The 21,340-nt window shown below is 36.0% G+C and overlaps 1 protein-coding gene across 2 annotated transcripts in view; it reads left to right on the forward strand.

The window, feature by feature from the left end:
* RIMS2 (regulating synaptic membrane exocytosis 2) overlaps nucleotides 1-21,340 on the forward strand; it is a 408,362-nt gene that overhangs the window by 287,880 nt on the left and 99,142 nt on the right. For both annotated transcript variants that reach the window (XM_026842040.1, XM_026842041.1), the window contains 2 exons: nucleotides 6,140-6,229; nucleotides 15,814-15,846. In XM_026842040.1, coding sequence (XP_026697841.1) covers nucleotides 6,140-6,229; nucleotides 15,814-15,846 — 123 coding nt within the window. The remainder of the gene's footprint in view (nucleotides 1-6,139; nucleotides 6,230-15,813; nucleotides 15,847-21,340) is intronic.

The raw sequence follows: 21,340 nt of genomic DNA on the forward strand, positions 1-21,340 counted from the left end.
GAGAGAGATGCATGTTAATGTAAGTATATATTACCTTTCTGCATAGGAAATATTCGAAGACTTGCTATAAGATTGCACCTTATACAGTAAAGAATAAAAACATCCTCGGAAAAAAACCCTCCTATACCAAGCTAAACTTTGCATTCTGCAGGGTGGATTGGTAGGCTGTTCACATTTCCTTGTGTGGACAGAGTGCTCGCCAACATGCAGAAAATGGGAATGCAAACTGAGCAGACTGGGAGAGAGGGGCAGAGCAGACACTTGCATTTAGCTCCATATTTATGTTAGCCATTACTCCTAATTTGCCTTATTTAACTTCATTAATCATTAGACTCTGGAGATATTTTGACTTTCTTTGTGTTGACCTTTCATATCAGTATGAGGATAGCCATACCATGTCTGACTAAAAATCCATCTAGCCCCGGTATCTGGTCCTCAGCAGACTAGAGGTGGATGCTGGGGGAAAGGAATATGAGCAGAACAAGTGTGTAGTAGTGTTTATGCAGAATACTTGATCCCCAGTCTTCTATGACTTGTGCCTCAGGAAACTACAGAAGCATCAGTAGTGTCTTCACATGGTGTCTTCATCTCCCTCATAGGCTCTCTAAACCCTTTCTCCTACCTTAAATTAGTCCTGCCAACAGAAACCTGCAGTGCTTATCCAAACAGGTGACTCAGTAGAGCTATTCTTACAACATACTTAAAATGCCTCTATTGATAACAGGCCAGCAGGCCAGCTGTACCGCATCCATTTCTGACAGGTTTCAGGCATATAACCAGAAGAGGGAGCAAAACTGCCATATTTTAAAAACATATAAAATTATATGAAACAAACAAAAAAATCCTCCCCCTACTGCAAACAGTAAAAAGCCTTGATAGTGGCTTAAAGCCTGGAAAAAAGCCTTGATAGTGGCTTAAAAATAATAGAATTAATTTGTGATATTTAAATATACTTTACTAAATATTGACATACAGCTATTTAACATACCATTAAATGAATGTATTTTTCTTCTGACTAATCTGGTGCATTTAAGTTTTTATGGTGTTTCTTCATGTTTTACAACTCTATTATATTTATAAAAGGAGCAACATGATACTTTTATTTTTAGCTAAAAGTAGGTTGCGACTATACTAAGCGATATTGCATCACTCTCTGTGACCTTGCTTGAGTACATCTACAGTTTTTCTTTAAAATAAGCAATAGAATATTCAAATCAGTTTATTCCCCATATAGTGGTATCCACTAGTAAAGCATTTTAAAAGTAAGATTAAAACAGAATTGATGGACTTGCAGCTAGGGAATATGATGAGAAGAGACTGCTGCTGGACTAGGCTTGTTAAGTGATTTACAGCTACAAATAATTAATGTAGCCTTGAAGTAAATTTGAAGAAAACATTTCTGGAGTAAAGGAATAACCTACAGTTCACTATCATTTTTGTGATGCTAATAATGATAATATTAAATGCAGATATGTGGCAATATTTTTTGTTGTCTACCTAATGATTTCTATTAAAGTTCTTCTAATGTATTCCCACTGCAGCCCCAGGGAATGAAACCCAGGGTTGTTTGTTTTGGTTTGGTTTTTTTTCAGAATGTGTTGTCAGTAAGGAAGATGAAATCAAAATGATAAATAATTAAGATATGCCAGAATTTTTATTGGAATGCTCTATTAGTTAAAACCGTGGTATAAGTGATGCTTGCATTTATGAACAAAACTTTATTAATTTAAAAATGTTATTAACCTATCCTGGCATTCATTTGTTGATTTGGCACAAATTTGGAAACTACTTTCATGTGAAGAGGGGGGGGGGGGGGGAGAGTTTGTCTTGCTCATAAAAGGCACAAGGGAGAGGTGCTGTCCCTGCCTTTAGACTGTCCACACCTTACCAGCATTTAGGACAATGCTCTAAGATGCAAGACCCATTTCACTTCATGGAGTAAGCATGTCTCAGATGAATGCCTTGAACTCTAATTTACAGAATCATTCTTTAAAATAATCTTCCAGTGTATGGAGGAGAAAATGCAAATCAGCTGTCACTGTGTCAAAAGAGGGAGCTAAAGAATGGTGTCCTGAGATTTACTGTAGAATGTTACCTGGAGAGACAGGAGGTCTCACTCTAAATTTGTCAGAAGGACTATGTGTGGTGGTGTTTGTTTTCAGATATTGGACGAGTCTCGTTCCTGTTACAGCAGGGTAGGGGAACATCAGGGCTGTTTTACTGAGGCATCTGGAGGTTTCTTCAATGTAGGAGCAGCAGCAGTCTGGCATAAAGCCTTCAGTGCTAGCTTTGTGTCACTTGGAGCTGGCCTGGATGCCATTAGCAGCATGCTGGTGGTGCAAGGTGGGACTGGATTCATTCCAGATATAATGTAGTACGTCTCGGACAATTCGTGTATCATGACTTGAAGCCATTTGCTTTTCCCTAGTAGAGATTTGACACAACTGAGAATATTTCTCTCTGTGTGAACTCTTGAGACTCATGGCTTTTTTTATTTTATTTTCTTAGGGACTCTGTTTTGTAAATTAAAACTTGTATAACTTGTATAGTCTTTTCTGTGTCTTTAATTAATTTTTCTTGTATTCTTAATGCCTAAGTTAAAGATCTCAAGTGTCTGGTTCAAACCAGAGTTACTGAGCTTTTGACGTTTTTATCACACTGTTCTAATGGCTTGTTACTGTGCAGCTTTGTGTTTAAGGAGCACTAGCCAAATCCACTTTTGACTCATTTTTACAGTAGTTGTCACTATACATTATTAAGTACATAATTCCCTCCTGAGCATTCATCTTCTAAAATTAAAAATAGAAGTTCTGAGGATTTTTCATTTGCAGGAAATGATGACTAAATTAAGTATGTCCTAATGAAAAAGTTAAGACCTTATGATAACCTAATTAAAAGTCTAAAACTAGAAATGTACTGATAAAAATTGGTTCACAGAAATTTTAGGTGCTGAAAAGAATATAAAAGCTGAGTGGATTTAATGAAAAAAGACATTCAAGTAAAAGAGAAATTATATAAAAATGTTTCAGGCAAAGGGTAATTGTGAAAAGGGCTATTACTGTTTCCCTGTAGTGTGGAGAAAAGAAAGGAGGGGAGGTATTATTTGCATAAGCAAACCCCATCGTTAGCATCTGGTATTTTGCTGCATCATCTTGTACTTCTGCAGTTTGCTGCATCATTCTAGTTCAACTGCAACATTCCTGGTGCTAACTTGGCAAGTTTAGAAATTCAGAAAAGCTGGAGATATGCAGCTATTCTTATCATATATTCTTTCCATATTTTTACTATTTTTCATATTGCATATTCTAAATAAAAATGTAAGAAATGCTGAGGTTGTACTTAACACTAGATGTACTGGAGTGCACCCCCCTCCTCTCGCAGGCAGCACAAGTATCATTCTCAGGAGGGAAAGGCACACAACCAAGTGTCATCCTGACGTGCAGTGGGGAGGGCCCAACTACATAACTCACTGTGGTGAGCAGTGCCCAGGGGGATAGATGCATCTAACAAAACATCTAAAGATTGTACCGTTCATGTTGATGGGAATAGTCTGGATCAGTGCACCTGTCAAATCCTTCTAGCCCCAAAGGTGCATTAGATAACAAAAATATTCGGATTCAAAAATCTCATATTTTATATAATCTATATAAGATCTTTTTGTATAAATATAAAATAATTTTACAGCTTTCTCTATACATAAGACAAAACTGATTCTCCTTACTTACTAGTTCTGTTCCCAAACAGAAACCTCTCATTTAACAACATATTTTCTTAGCTTTGAAGAGCATAGAGATGGAAATGGAATTAGAAAAGAGTGAAGAAAAGGTTAAATGTTGAAGTATATCTAATGGATATATCTATTTTTATTTCTCAGTTGAAATAATAACCCTTACTAGCCAAACTCTTACAATGTTCTAGAAGTCAATGGAGCTTTTCACCTGACCTGGAGTACCTCCAATCTGTGTATACTCAATTTAAGAGTTATACTTAACTAATAAAATTAAGCAGCATTTGAATTTAATGCTAACATGGTGTAAAAATAACTACAGCTATAGAAGAATGGTCATTGGAACCTTTTCTGAAAGTGTTTACCTGGTCATACTATTACTTTTAGTATAAACATTAAAAAGTAGCCTGTCTTGCTTTTTATAATAGGGTTTTTTTTCTTCTTTTTTCAAGTTAACACGTGGCCAAAATATTTATTCAAAAAAATAGATTTTTATTTGATATTTACTTGATCATGCTTGTCAATTCAAGTGTTATTATAGAAGCACTTTTAAAGTGCTCCCAAGTGGCTTAAGTATTTTCTAGATTCTTACCTGTCAAAAAATCAGCAAGGCTTAGGAAAGCCTTTCTTTTGGTAAGGCACTTTGGTATGAAAAATTACTTTGGTGACTGAGCAGCTACAGTTTTTAGGTTCAGAACTGAATTAGGAGTTCTCAGAAACAGCTCTGACCAAGTTGGCTCTGTCTTCTAAAACTGCCATATTATTTCATATTCTTTGAAGTATTTCCACTGTTTGACCTAAATGATTGTCTAATGTTGTCTTTTCCTAGCAGTGTCTATTCCTTAAATTCAGAGATAGTTTTACTAAGGTTATTAAATTTTTTTGTGTGTTAGTTAAAAAGACACTCCTGGACTTATCCAAGAAAAAAGAAGCATAGATAGCATCAGTAAAGATTTTACTGCTAAATGTGTATTTTCATAGAGAAAAAGAATCACATTTTTGTTAGGAAGAGACATAATAACATTTAATTTCTTTTTCTTATTTCTTATTTCTCATTGCTAAATTTCTTATTTAGTACTTGGTACTTAAAAGATGACCTTTTCTGTTTCAGCATGCGTGTCTGTGGTATCATGAAATCATTATATTGACAATTTTATTGATGTATTACTTGAAACCTACAACTTCATAATTTTCAAAAATCAAAGCCACCTTTTATAGGACAGCAGCCTGTCATAGAACAACAACAGCCACAGATAAGAAGGCTGCAGGATGTCTACAGATAATATTTTTACATGTTTACATTTTGAATACAAGATAACCATCAGTCTCATTTAAAAAAAAAAAAAAAAGTCATAGGCTAATACCACTTTATGTCAATTTATTTTGAATCTATAAGATTGAAAATGTGTTCCATATCTATCGTATTCTTCTCCATCCCTGGCTATTTCTGTGACCATAGAAATGATTGTATCTGTGGGCAGTGGCTGTGAGGAACTTCGTGCTTTGTAAGATCAGCAAAATAAGCAGGTTTTTAACAGTCTAAAGCAAAAATGGAGTTCACAGTATTGAATCTGTCTAGTTAATTGGTCTAGATTTGGTTTGGCAAGAGATACCAAAAGGTTTAAAACCTATACTATTATGCTAACCACACAGTTTAAGTGTCAGAAGATGGAGAATTAATGTGTAAACCAAAAATATCTGACAACCTCAGAAAGTCTTGCAAATCTAGAGAGTGGAGATTCTGTAGGGAGAGTGTGTGTGCTCTATTCATAGCTGTTTTCTGAGTGCTTAGGTCAGAAATGCCAGTTTCAGGGTATGGGACCCATAATTAGCAAGAGAGTTTTTACTGAGTAACTTTATCTGCCTAAAATAAAAATTGAATTTAAATTAAATCCCAGATTTAGAAAGTAAATCCAACCTAGTTTTGGCTTAACAATACTTTGTCAATTTAAACTAAACATACATGATTGCTGGTTCAATTTTGCTTGCTTTGTGTGTTTTTTTGAATTATAGATTTGCAAAGACTTTTTTACCAAAATATTTTTAACTTCCTTTTAATTTACAGAAACACAAATACATTGTAAGAAGCTATAAAATATAGAGTACTAGTTTTTAAAAATGGAAGAAGTTATCGTGTAAATAACCTCCTGGTTTTTTATTCCAGTTGTTAAATACCAAAGAGAGTAGAATATTTGACAAATTACCTAGATACTAACTTTTGTATAGTATGTTCTGTGTTTAAGATGTTTACTAATTCTCTCTACCACAGGCCTCTAAATTAAAGAACTAATCTAAATTTTTGACATGTTAATGATAGTACATTTACTTAGATCAAGTTGTCCCAAATGATATTAGGTGTCTTATAATGTAAGTTACATAATATTTCTGATTTTTTTTCTTGGTTTATGCTAGAAGTTACATGGGAGGACCAGCAGAAAAAGGTGAATGGTACAATAACTGATGACAAACCATTGCCGAAAAAGAAACACCATTCTGAGCCAGGTTTGTCAGGGTTTGGAAAACCACATGAAAGCATGAGACTATAAAAACACATTTCATGCTTTTGTAATGCGTGTGTGCTTGATGTATTTTATTTTCACTTTGGTGTGAAATTTTTAGTATGTAGAGACCATTTTACATAGTTCTGTCTTAGAATAGCCAAAATAGATCTGCTTTTGTAAACAATTGTGTTAGAATGCACTTACATTAGAAGAGTGTTCTGGCACAATATTAGATATAGTCTGCTTTTTAGTTTTGAATATTGTTACGATTTACCTGTGTGTGCAACCCTCAGGAATCCAAGTGTGAATTATGCTGATTCTTATTTAGTTGACCAAACCAAGGTATCTAATGCAGGTATGGTGGGAAAGTCTTCTAAAATACTTGAATCTGAAACCTTCTCGCACCATGAGACATGGCAGAACCAGTGTTCTGATGTAATTTTTTGTACAAGCTGCATTTTATATCTCCATATGTCTGGAGTTCTCAAATATAAGAGAACTCTTCCTTCCTCTGACCTGTACATGAATGGATTTCTTCTGAAACTAAAAACTATCACAAAATTTCTTCCACCCCAAACATAAAATGCAATTGTTTGACTCTATCTTCATTCCTGCAAATGCATGGCAATAAAAAGTACACCTAGTAATAATCATGATGATAATGCTCATGATAATAATAGTATTGTTCTCTCCTCTGAATCAGACAATAGAAGGTCCTGATCACATTAATTTATGCACTTGCAAAAGGCACTGTGATATTATGGTGACAAGTACACTGTAAGAGTAGAGTAGAAAAAAAGAAAAGAGAAGAAAAAAGGAGCGGAAAAGGAAAAGGAACGGGAAAGGGAATGGGAACGGGAAGGGAATTATTTAGATTGTGGGTTTCATCCTGTATTTAAATGTTGATCCATATCTACTCAAGTGAACAGGAATTTTTCAGTTCCAAGAATACTTAAGTTCAGTTTTGGGCTGCAAATCTCTCTCTATTGGCTGTATTAGTTGTCTCACTCTGATAACAAGACTTTTCCCAGTCACACAGCTTAAAGTTTACAAGATTGGCCAGTTGTGCCACCTCCTGAATCTCATTTTTAGGCCCACCTACATGCTGACCATTTCCAAGTTGTTTGTTGAAGCTCAAATATTGTACAGGTGAAAGTGCAAAACTCAGAACTGAAGAAAAGCAGCAAAATCTGGATTGACTGTGTAACCTAGGAATTAGAGAATCCAGCTGCAGAAGGCCAGACCTGCAGTTGCATTTTCTCTTCCCTGACTTCTCAGTGCATCAAAGTTACAGCATAAAACAAGTACTTGGTATAAATCAGGATCAGAATGTACTGTATCTTTTCCAGTTGAGTGATTTAACTGTTGCATGGCAGATTCAAAATACAGTGTCTACTGATCTTCACTCATACATTTCCAGGGCAAGTTCTACAGAATAATGCCTCTGTCCAGACTTTCTTCTTACATAGTAGCTACCTAAGAACTTTATATCCATATCCCAGCTGAGGTGGGCTTGGAACTGTGGTCTAGGCAGATGGCACATTCATACTTATTAACAATACTTGTTTAGATCCACCTTTCCCAATTTTTAGAAATGGGATTCATATTTTGTTAGATTGTTGCTCTTGGGGCATTCTAGATTGTGGAAAATGTGAAATCTTGTACTTCTAAGATGAAAGAAACAGAAGACTAGAAAATCAGAAACAAATATGGGCATTAAAAAGTTGGTCACTTTTGAAGTGTTTTGTATATTAAAACAATATTTGTATGATTTTAATCTGTTTTTCCATCTGGAACAGTACTGCTGACCTCCAGTGCTGCAGGGAATACACAGAATTGGTTTGGAAAGCAAGTCGTGATTACCAAAGTCTAGAATAAATACAATGTTGTGTAAAAGTTGTGTTCTGTGCTCTACAGTCTTAGGTATTTCTGTGAGGGGTGATGCCTGATAAAGAGTATAAATTCTGCTCTGATTTACGTTATCAGTAATATCTTGCATTGTATGTTCACATGGGACAGTGGTATTTGAGACAGAACCTTCTGAGGTGGTTCTGAACATGCCATAATGGACACCAAATAGTGAATAGCTATATTCCTAGGATGCTTTTCCAAACTGATTCTCTGTCAAAAAGCCCTGTGTACTAAAGTGGCAGAAGCAGAGGAGTACCAGTGTAGCAGATCAACGCAGCTTCCAGGATTTGCATTATCTGCTATGCGTGGCACACCAGTGTCCCCTATAGACGTCCCTCGAGCATTACAAACACTCACTTCATTTGAAGACAGGAGCAAGGACATCTGGAAGGAGGTGCCATAATGCTGTAGTCACCCCTGGATGTTGAGATATATTGTATATGTGACCATGATCTACCAATGATGTAGCTGGATGGAATCTACCTAAGAAATCTTCAAATTCCTTGAAGCTTTCCAGTATGGGATTTACCCTCTGTGCAGGACTGTGCTTTCTTTCATCTGAGAATGCTTTAAATGTTCTGTTTCACAGAAAACAGCCAGGTGATACTAATACAGCTTAGTCCCTGCCTGTAGTTGGCAGTCTGCACAGAAAAGCAAGGAGGAATACAGAAACCTCATATTGCTGTTGCCCTGTTTTGATTGCCTTTTCATATATTTTCACATGGTTTTGGATTTCTATATGTGAGGCCTTAAGAGAAGTTAGAAAATAAGTAGTCTGTGGGTAGGCACTGTGACCTGTACTGGTAGAGATAAGGTTAGCCAAGTTACTAATTTTCTTAAAAAGCCATTATTTTCATCTAGGATCATCACTAGTCTCTCTTGAACACATCAGGGTTATTTAAAGGGAGAAATCACATAATTTAGGGTACCAAGACAGTGATACTAATTGCTGTTTTCTGTCAACTGTTTTTGAAGGGTTCAGTCTCACTATCCAAAGTTTTGGAAGTGAATGCAGTCTAGCAAACTGTGTCTTCATCCAGAGATGATACAGGTAATGCAGAAACTACCTTCATGAGATAGGAAAATCTATAGTGTTTCCTTTGCTACTTGGAAACAGTAGATTTGATGGTTATTATCTGGAAACCATCTTGTAATGGTTCATTATCATTGCCTGTTGAGAAGGTTGCAGTGTCATGAAATATCCAACCTTTGCCACAGACACTTTCAAAATCTAAGCGACAGCTGAAGAACAGAACCATGAGAAATTGACCAAGAGGAGACTGAATAGTTGAAATGGATTTATGTCTCAGAATGGAATGAAGTAAAAATGGAATGCCCTTGTAATTATTTGGAGGAAGGCTGTATTTCTTTAATACAGTACTAGAGGATTCTGCACTTTGGCCGCAACAACCCCCAGCAGCGCTACAGGCTTGGGGAGGAGTGGCTGGAGAGCTGCCAGTCAGAGAGGGACCTGGGGGGTTGATTGACAGCTGGCTGAACAGGAGCCAGCAGTGTGCCCAGGGGGCCAAGAAGGCCAATGGCATCCTGACTTGTGTCAGCAACAGCGTGGCCAGCAGGGACAGGGAAGGGATCTGACCCCTGTACTCGGCACTGGTGAGGCCGCCCCTCGATTCCTGTGTTCAGTTTTGGGCCCCTCACTACAAAAAGGACATTGAAGGACTCGAGCGTGTCCAGAGAAGGGCAACGGAGCTGGTGCAGGGTCTGGAGCACAGGTCGTATGGGGAGCGGCTGAGGGAACTGGGGGTGTTTAGCCTGGAGAAGAGGAGGCTGAGGGGAGACCTCATGGCCCTCTACAGCTGCCTGAAAGGAGGGTGCAGAGAGCTGGGGATGAGTCTCTTTAACCAAGTAACAAGAGATAGGGCAAGAGGGAATGGCCTCAAGTTGCGCCAGGGAAGAAAGTTTAGACTAGATGTCAGAAAGTATTTCTTTCCAGAACAGGTTGTTAGGCGTTGGAATGGGCTGCCCAGGGAGGTGGTCGAGTCCCCATGCCTGGAGGTGTTTAAGAGTCGGGCTGACATAGCGCTGAGGGATCTGGTGTAGTTGGGAACTGTCAGTGTTAGGTCAGTGGTTGGACTGGATGATCTTCAAGGTCTTTTCCAATCTAGACAATTCTGTGTTTCTGTAAAATTCTAGAGGAATCATAACGGTAGGTTAAACATCAGAAAATACAAAGGTAATGCATGCTTACAAATGGCAAGTCTAAATATATAGACTGGCTTCCAGTTTGAAGGGAATCTTGGCTTGCTTTATGCATGGAACATTTATGTCTCTGTCCTGGGTGGAAGTATTCCTTGACAGTACATAGACAAAGCCTTTCAGAAATTATTTTAATATGACTATAATTTGTAGTTTATTTATTTGCATGGAATCAGCTGAAGTATTAAAATAGTAGTCAAAAATAATTCAAAACAAAGTGGTGTTTATTTTAAAGAAGTTTGTAGTCAGAATTGAAAGTATGTTAGATTGAATAATATAAAAAGGGAGATAGGTTCAGAAGTGGGGAAGGAATGAGTCTGGAAAAGGCAAAGTAATGACAGGACACACACACACACAGGAGAACACGATAATACTTCATATAAAGGACATCATGAGCATTAGATAAATCAAAAATTATGGTTAAAGAAAGCAGTTGGTATAAAACTACCAGCTTGTGAAAAGGAGAGGAGCATAATGGAGTCATGGACTTGTTCATAATTGCTGAAGAGGAAAAGTGGACTGAGCAGTAGAACAGTTTTCAAAAGAAATGGATTGAGAAAGGGAAGAAGAAAAAGTTCATAGCCCTGATGCAAGTTTCAGTGTGCTGTGGAAAGCCTCAGGAAGAAGGTACAGAAAAGGATCTTTTGAGGATGCTGTGGAATCTGAAAATCAGTGAAGCGGATAAAATTTACAAAAAGAGCTACATGTTGAATCTATGAGGATCTTTTAACCTATGACAAGTGAGAAGTAGTGTAGGTTGAATATGTCATGACTGTTTTTTTGAAAAAAATGACTGTTTTCCCACTTTCCAAGGACTCTTGAAACAAATTATGTTTTTAAAGCAGAAATTCTTCTCATGTATTTGCTTATTTTAAATTTTTCTTTCCTTTTTTTTTTTTTTTTTTTCACTTTCAAAGACAACATGCCTAGTCTGCACCAAAGTAACAAATAATTTGATTCAAGAGAGAAGAGGGGACTCTGTGTGGGCATTGCAGTCGCGGTGTGAGTAGGCAGAGATGTAGTCTGCACTTCAGTGTCCCAGCCAGATTGCATTAATTCAGGCTATAATTGTAATTTATGGTTGATCACAAATAGTGAGGTGGCCTGAAAAAGTCTAACAAACCACACACCTTTTTGTATATATCCTTTTACTGCTTTTCTGTGTTTTGGAAACTATCCCTGCAGTCTTAGCTATGTGATCTCCTGGACAGTCTGAGTCTGTAGGTGATGAAACTTCTTGACATCAGTAGGATGAGGATAGATTTAGAATAGGGACATATCTGATGTAGGATAGCTCATCTATTCTTTATTGACAGTAGCGGATGTATCTATGCTGTTTGGTATCTTCTCTGAAGTAGTATTGATGTTTGGCTGCCTAAATCACCTAGCTTTAATTAGTGAGGTTTATTTTCAGCATTTATGATATTTCAAATCCAATGTGTGGCTACTGCTTTTGTATTTGGATTTGTTACTGTTTTGTCTATTTCCCCTTATAATGTGAACTTTACTCAGAGAAAAAAAATCATAAAAGCTCTCTCTCTGCACTCCTCATTTAGCTTATCTCTTGAGACTTATGAAAAAGTAATGCACTCTACATGGCTTTGTTTGATTTATAGAGTTCATGCTACTGAGAATATTTAAGATTTGTTCTTGCATGCTGTTTTCTACCTTCTCTATTATCCTTACATTTGGGTAGGAATAACCTACAGTTTTTATATTCTTACTGGTTTTACCTAGTGTATATTACATATATTATATTATGTAATTGCAAAATTAAATGTATTGCTTCTGTCTTCCTTATATTTTCTTTATCCTAGTTATACCTCTGCTTATATTTTTGAGGAAAAATATCACTAGCTATCCAGTATACAGCTGTGATTTTGTGTGTATGCATTTACACGTTAAGATAAAGAACTCATCTTTAACTAGAAGTGAATTACCTCATTAAAAAAAATAAATCAGTGTGGAGTAGGCTCTGTATCTACAGGAAGGGTAACTGGAAAATGTGGCTTAACGCTATTAAAGAAGATCAAGGAAAACGTTTTATTTACACCTCAATGTAGTCAAATAGGTTTTCGCTCTAAATCTTTTAACATATATTTCTGCTCTTAACTGTTCTGCTATCTACTCTTTTTCTTTTATCTGTATCCTTAGCATTCCAGAGTTTGAATGGTATCAGAGAACATCTTTTCTGAGAGTTAGATTCATTATGGCATTCTTCAGGTCTAATCACATCCAGACTAATGACATATCTATGGAACATGCAGACTCCAGGGAACTTTTCTATCTTAAAGTCTCCTTCTGTTTTAAGATTATGTCCATTTGTCTGTGCTTCACACATCTTGTTTTGTGGAGTGTCCAGAAATGAGGCTTTCAAAATCTGAGTCACAGAAATTTCTAAGACCATGTATGCCATGAAAGATCTTTGTTTTTAAGGAGAAAACTGAAATTAAGAAAAAGCCTTGAGGGGTAATTAACTTATATCCCTTTGTCCTATGCTGCTTTCAGTATTTTAGATGGGCATGTTTGCTGTGTAAGGTTTCAAGCACGTTTTCTTTGAACACTAAGTTCCTAAAAGCTTCTCTTTAATAAGTGACAGTACTTACAATGGAAAGTTCTGTATCAAAGCGTGATAAAATAGATGGTACTTATTTTGTTTTAATCAGCCTTGTAATACAATACCTCGTTTTCATTTACTATATAAGTTTATTCATCGGGAGTCACATTTGTTTCTAAATCTGTATATAATACCCTTATAGATACCACTTTCATACATCAAGATGAACAATTGATCCAAATAAATGCTAGTTCCACAACAAAGCAATAACTATGTAAATGAAGACTGCCTATTGACATGATGTAAATTTAATAGAATTTTATTCCATGATTTTTTTCTCAGATTTGAATGTATTTCTACCAACAAAGATCTATTTTAGTGGATTACAAGCTACAGAACGACAGAATTTTCAATCTATTGTTTGGGATTTATGACATGGCTTCTTAATCAGGAGGAGGTTGATTCACATAAGTGCTATTGTGTCTAATCGTTCTATTAGTACTTCCTTCTTATCATCAACTGAAAGAACTTGGTGCATTGCCATGAAACAATTTCTACTAATTCATTAATATGTGCAACAATTTTTACCAAAATATTATATGCCATTTATCTGGAGATTAAATATCAGCTAAACAGGTATCCACAGTGAGAAGATACCTATTATATTTTATTTTCCTCTCTGGCTTCTATTAGAATTCTTCTAATATATTTGATTAGTAAAAAATTAACACTGAAAAATATTTATAATGAAAAGTTGTTTTGTTTGCCACTGATACGCAAATATTTTTTTCATTACAAATACTTTGCATGAGGACTTTTTTAAAAATGCAATTTTTAAAAAGTATTGGTACATCTGACGGAAATGCAGACAAATACTGGTATTTGGTTCTAAAATCTTTAAAGGGAGCTTCTCTAGTATTCTGTCATGTCCATGCTAAGCCTCACTGACACTACTAGAATGACTTGCATTACCATACCAAGCATATTCCTAGTTTGGAAATAACATGGTTCCATCATTTGAAAATTTCTGTAGAAGAATTTATCTTAATGCAGTATATGTCTTAAAGCTATGCAGTCTTATGGCTATCAAAAGTAATAAATGAAGTATAAGGGGGTCATGATAGAGACTTTCTAATTGATTTTGACATAGTAGGAGTGCTTGCTTCAGGGCTATAGATATGTAATAGAAAACATTTTCTCAAAATTTTAAGTACTTTTGCTGGGCTTTGGTGGTGATAATAATGAAATATTTATTTAACAGCTATAGCAATTATAGCTACAGTATATTAATACAAGCTGTAATACACCAGGGGGAAGTAGATCTTTGTATTTGCTTATTTGTATTTCGTCCTATCAATTCATTGTAGACACCCAGATAAAAAAATATTTATACACCAGTACTTCTTTTTAACATGTGAATGCATAGCATCCTTTGTCAAAACTGTCAGCTGCTATGCTTTCATGTTACATCTCATATATAACACTTAAATGTGTTCATGCTGTAAGCAAATTTAATTGCCTAAAAATGCATTCTAAATATACATGTGAAAATCTGCTTGTGTTTACAACAAAGATTTGGTACAGTCTTGGCATTTGATAGAAGATGAAAGTTATAACCTGCCAGCTATAGAATAAAACTGTTTACTATAGAGCACAGTGGTTATGAAATAAAATTTAGTGTTGTCTTCCATTTAATTTTGTTAATTTATATTGTATATTCTAATTTTGCATATTGACTGTAAAATGTGGATAAAATTATAGCATATTTTTGTGGTGTATGAACTTTTCTGGAATTCTTAATCTAATCTGCAGTGTTAGTGAATTATGAGTGATGTTTTGTGACTCATTAACAAACTGAAAGTTGAAACTAGGTCAGGCCTTAGAGAGAGAGATATTCCTTTTTTTTTTTTTTATGATGATTTTTGGAAGAGTGCATTTGTTCTGCTAGTGATGATAGCTTCACAGTTCTTTGTAAATATTTTTCAAGATGATTCCTACCATTCTTTTGCTATAAATAGATTTTCAGTACAGAGAATGACACTGTCCCTCAGATGTTCTCCACGTCTGAAGTGGAAGTGTTTTTGAATGTGAAGTAATAAAGTAAGTAATGAGCTAGTTCCTTTGGCATTTAACTTGCATGCATTTTCAGTAACATAGACTTCTGTGAGATGAGAGTAACATTTGGTTCTGAAAAAGTATCTTCTGAATTGACCATGAGAGTTAATAGCTATACATTATCTTTTCTCACGTTCTGTGTTTTGGTCTTGAAATATTGCCTTTGGGTGACTGTTATAATAATACAATCCTTTCCAGAGTGTGTTATGTGGATTCTGAAATTCCCAAGCTTGTATATCCTTTTGAAAAAAATCTGTTTTCCCCTTTGGATATGTGAAGTTTGGTTCAGCATAAATTACAACAGTTTAATAACTGAAAAATCTAATGAGAGACTTCCCATTGGTGATGTTAAACTGAATGTTCAATTTTGAAAGAGAAAAATAATACTTGTGTTCAAGTAGATAACATTCCAAAAAGTTGAACAGTTGTGAACAAAAGTGTTTATGCTAGTTAACATACCTTTTACTATCCAGCTTTTTCTTCAGCTTCATTGCAAGGATTGACTTTGCTGTCAGTTATAACTTCTATTATTTTCTCAGCTCTTATACTAATCCTGTCTTTACTGTTCTTTTTCAACAACAGTAGTTTAACCTCTTCTTCCTCAGCTTTCTTTTTCCTTCTGGTGTCTCTGTTATTTTTTTCCCCATTTACTAACTCTGCTCTGCAGACTTCTCTCTAAACCAATTTTTGGCCCTTTCTCTCAGTGTCAGTTTTAACCTTCTGAATACATCCTCTCACGCCCATCTCCTTTGTCTATGTCTGTACATTACACGATGTGATCACAGAAGAAGCGGAATCATCAAGGAGAAGAAACTCAGGTCTGTCTCTTCTACTGCTTTTCTCTGTGTTATTTTTTTCATTTTACTTTTTCTATAGATTTTATCACAGCTCACCTCACATACTTTTCACCCTCTTTCCTCTCAGTATATTTAAATATTGGCAAATTGTAAGAATTTAAATTTAAGATACTTATGTAATTTTTAATAGCTATAAACTAGGTACTAAAAAAAGTGTTAAAAGGTAATGACACATGTACTATACTTTAAGATTAAACTGATTTGATTTCTGTCATATCAGTTCTTATCAGTTCTTATTTCCCATCTCCATTATCTGTAAATTAGCTTTTAAGGTTCCAACTAGCACATGAAACAATCTATAATTTTTTTTTTATCTTTGCATTTGAAAACTGCTACAAAAATTCTAGAAATTCTGATATAGCTAGTTATTTTTCACCCTGTGGAGGACATAATTTGAGAACTGAATAATTTTAGTATGTTAAATGTCATACACTGGAATTTCAAACTTCATTGACTAAAAACTATTTTGATTCGAAATAGAGTTGTTAGTGATCAGAAGCTATTATCTCATGCCAAAAAGTGTAAAATGTAAGTTTATGATAACAAGTGAGAGCAAGAGGTCAAAATATTGAAGGAACTCTACTTTAGGTGTATTGTTTATGGCTTTTCCTTCATATTATGCATTACCTGTGGTTTCATCTTTCACATTGAAATTTAATCTGCCATTTTATTGAATTTTTCATGTACTTTATATGACTGGCAGAGAACTAATGTCTAATTTCAAGGCATCCTAGCTCTGAAAATGCCATTGTTGTTCACACTTTCATGCTTTTTCAGTTGTGGTATGTCAGAACAGCAATGAAATTCCTCATATTTAAGTTAATTAAATTCACCTATAAACTCTAAATTTTACAATTATTGCGTCAAAGCTCTAATTAATTTCCTGTTCATCTGCTATTATCCTAACAAATTAGAGAAGCCACTTGGATGCCATTTAGTTTCTAAAATCTGAAGCAGTTTTTAGGTAAGTTAACTGTTCCATTAAACTTAGGTGGTATTTAGTCAAACATTTTTGTCTTTCTCTACTATGGCTGGCTCCTTCAGAACTCAGTTTTACCTTTGATACTACTCTTGTTCTAATCAGAGTTAGAGACTGTCTTTACAGATTATTGGAGATGTTGCTGTGGTTTTCATATTAAACAAATCTCAAATCACTTATATTACGTGGGCAAAAATGTTGAGTATGGATAGAGAAGAAAACTGGTAGTGTGGTATGAATTCCATCTTCTGTAAGGCACCACTATTAGAAATCAATAAATTATGCTGTAGAAAGAACGAGTTTACTTACGTTGTGCTTATGATCCATTCCCAGTTCCCATGCAGTGGTTCTGAATCTCTTAGATTACAAAAATGGAATTAGAAGATTGAATGACCTGTTTCTTATCTGTTCATAATAAAAGGAAAGGTGTGGACCTTTTTATTCAAGAACCTTCTTCTGAGTTATTGATTGAATCTATATATTGAATAAAAATATTGAATCAGCCTGTCTGATTCTTGGGGTTGGAAGAAATTGGACCTTAAAATGTTATCTAGTGTCTCAGAAGAACACATATTTTCATCACCTATGTTTCTTGAACGTATGTGAGAAGACAGTACCTGTGTATTATTAACTTTTTTGGACTTCCCAATTCAGATGAACTTTTGCAAAACACTGTTTAACTCGCCAACAGCGTTAAGTAAATATATTAGGCACTGATAAATTTAACTGTCTAGCACAGATATGCAAAAGCATGATCATCAGTGCAGTTGCAAAAGTTATTATTACTGCCCTTAAACTCAGGAGCAATTAGTTTATTTTGTGCAGAGTAACATATTCAGGTGTACATTTGAAACAGGTACTCTTCCTTGTTTTACCTCAATGACAAAATAGCTTACACATTTCAGTAGACGGCACTTTGAGCAGCTGTGCAAGGTGACATTTCAAAGGCGTACTTTTAGAAGAAGACGTTTTCCCATTGTTTTAGAATTTGCTTCAAAAGTGTGGAACTGGGATTATCAATTTACAGGTTTCATTGGGAAATGGTTTTCACAGTATTTACCATGCTACCAAACATTCACATGAATTAAAGGATTATCTGTTTATTTTAAGTGTTATTAGACCAAGAGATATTGTGAAAACTAAATATCTGAATATCTGAATATTGTATCAAAAGAAAAATATTGCCATTTCCTCTCTCTGGATATTATAATCTTTAGTTGCAAAAATGAGAAAATTTTATTCCTTGAAAAATAGCTAGGCTTTTTTTCTTGAAAAGTCCTAGGAGAGTGTATGCAAAGTTTTTTTCCTATTTTAAGCACAAAACCAAGTTCAGAAAACTAACAACCAATAATATTTTTATGTAAATTTTGTTATCTGACAGCAATACAGCTTGATAACATCCTTAATGACTAAACTCTCTTTTCCTTGGGTGAAGGAGGAGCTTTGCAATGAAGTTTTCACAATTTGTTTCTAAAATAATATTTTGGAAATAATTTAATAATTTAAATATTTTAAGAAGGGATCGAGTAGTGATGGCCAGTCATTGCTGCTTTTTAAGGAGGTGGATAGAAATTAGGAGATGGAGTAGTGGGGACAGCTCCATTTCTAAAGGGCCATGAATGGCAGGGAAATAGAGATTCCAGTTATTTTCTGCCACATCTGGAGCAAAACTCTCATGTTAAGAGCACATGAAGGATTGATTAGAGGTTTTGCTAACTTTGAAAATTAAATTCAAATAGACAAGGACTGAAATATGTTTTGTTCTGTGCTGTATCATTTTTATGGAAAATTATCTTTCTCTGTAATAATATGATTGCTGGGGGTGAAGCCTACAAAAACTAAAAAGCCCTATTAAAGATGAGTGATGAAATTCAAAGAGCTCATAGCCCTGGACAGTGGAGGGCCAAACAGTAGAAGGGTCTGGCAAATAAACTGTTAAAATAAGTAAGGGAAAAAAATTAGTATGATTGAGAGAGTTTAAGAGATCAACTGCAGTAGAAGACAAGGAGCACAGTTCTTTGGATTTGTTCTTATATTACAGTATCATGAGAGGTTTTTCAAGCCTTTGAAGAGTGAACCTACTGTGATATACTTACCCTTTATAAACAGAACATGACACCCCTCTATATCTGAGTTATTGATATAGTCACTATTCAGTGACACACTTTCTTGTCAAGACCAGGATGGTGCTTTGTTTTATTTTCCATCTTTCTTACATTGAAAAGAAATTTCTGGATGGAATTTGTAACATTTTAACACAGATGTGATTAAATGACTTGTGCATCTCTGAAGACTTCAGTGATATTCAGTTTGACAGGCATGTTTAAAATCTGATGCCTTAGATTGTGACTGAAACATTAGAGTCTAAATCTGTATTTCGTTAACAAAACCCCCAAAGATAGGTAAACTTCAAATTCAGTTTAAAGGTACTTAACATACTACTAGATGTATCATATCGGATGTCTGGGAGGCTCTTTGTCCTTATATTTAATTTTTATTAGAATTAAAACCAGAAATCAAAGGCCTCAAAATCCAACTCCAAAAATAGCCATATGTGCTGAACCATGTAAATAAAGGCTGATCTTCAGTCTGCTGAAGGAAAAATAGTAAATATATCATATTATGTAATTAAAAATGAGAGCATAATTGTGCAAAAGACAGAATAGCATCATATATATATTATCAGTAAAGGTTTACTAGTTAAATTTGTAATTCTTCTGAGTCTTAGATGCAGGTACATACATCACTGTTGGTTTTGTGTTCTTTGGTTAATCTTTAAATCTTTGACCGTATTTCTGGTTATTGAGATGCTAATGAAGATGTATTGCATTCTTAGGATGGCTGAAAAATCTCTATTAAGAGCTGTTTGTTTTTCTGGAAGCAGAGGCATAGTTATCACCAAGTGTTTGTGCCTGTTTTTTGAACTAGCTGTATCAGAATCTGAAACATTCTGTGGTTATACTGTGGAGTATACCAGTGGTGGGAACCCTGAGGAGCTTGCATACTTGGCAAACAGGATGTTGAAGAGCTTAACAATAAGACTGTGCTCTGGTTTTCATGAAGACAATGGAGAGTTTATAGCATGGCTCGTCTGAATGGATCTTTCTGAGTACAGAATGAACCCTGACCTCACTGACCCCTCAGATATTTTTCTTTTACATTTTCAAATTCCTATAGCATATCATTCATGTAGGGAGGATGTGCCAGAATTCTTTGGAGAAGGGAAAGGGGACTTTTTATCTAATATTCATCTTAACATCTTTATTGATAATCTATATGAGAAGGTCAAATGCACTGTCAGTAAATTTGCAGGTGACACCCAGTTGGGTGGGAGTGTTGATCTGCTCGAGGGTAGGGAGGCTCTGCAGAGAGACCTGGACAGGCTGTAGCCATGGGCTGAGCCCAACTGGAGGAGTTTCACTAAGGCCAAATGCTGGGGGCTGCCCTTGGGCCACAACAACCCCCAGCAGCGCTACAGGCTTGGGGAGGAGTGGCTGGAGAGCTGCCAGTCAGAGAGGAACCTGGGGGTGCTGATTGACAGCCGGCTGAACAGGAGCCAGCAGTGTGCCCAGGGGGCCAAGAAGGCCAATGGCATCCTGGCTTGTGTCAGCACTAGCGTGGCCAGCAGGGACAGGGAAGGGATCTGACCCCTGTACTCGGCACTGGTGAGGCCGCCCCTCGATTCCTGTGTTCAGTTTTGGGCCCCTCACTACAAAAAGGACATTGAATGACTCGAGCGTGTCCAGAGAAGGGCAACGAAGCTGGTGTAGGGTCTGGAGCACAGGTCGTACGGGGAGCGGCTGAGGGAACTGGGGGTGTTTAGTCTGGAGAAGAGGAGGCTGAGGGGAGACCTCATCGCCCTCTACAGCTGCCTGAAAGGAGGGTGCAGAGAGCTGGGGATGAGTCTCTTTAACCAAGTAACAAGCGATAGGACAAGAGGCAATGTCCTCAAGTTGCACCAGGGAAGGTTTAGACTGGTTGTCAGGAAGCATTTCTTTCCAGAACGGGTTGTTAGGGGTTGGAATGGGCTGCCCAGGGAGGTGGTGGAGTCCCCATCCCTCGAGGTGTTTAAGAGTCAGGTTGACATAGTGCTGAGGGATCTGGTGTAGTTGGGAACTGTCAGTGTTAGGACAATGGTTGGACTGGATGATCTTCAAGGTTCTTTCCAACCTAGTTGATTCCGTGATTCTTTCCTTCTTCCTTTCTCCATGTGGGTGCTCAGTATTTTTCAAAAGCCACCAAAATGTATGTACATCTTTGTATCAGGCAGCAAGGACAAACATCAGAGTACCCTGCAAAAATCACTTTACAATCACTTTGGAAAAGTATCCACATGCAATTAAAAAAAAAACCAAACAAAAAAAACCTGATCATATACCTAATCATTACTTCAATAAACATACAAAATAGAGCTTCCTAGCTTCAAAAGACCTTTGCCCTTTACCAGTTCCACTGTTACATCCCTAGTGATGAAGA

The sequence above is a fragment of the Athene cunicularia genome, assembly GCF_003259725.1.
Source record: "Athene cunicularia isolate RWA chromosome 2 unlocalized genomic scaffold, athCun1 chr2_part1, whole genome shotgun sequence".
Lineage (NCBI taxonomy): Eukaryota > Metazoa > Chordata > Aves > Strigiformes > Strigidae > Athene > Athene cunicularia.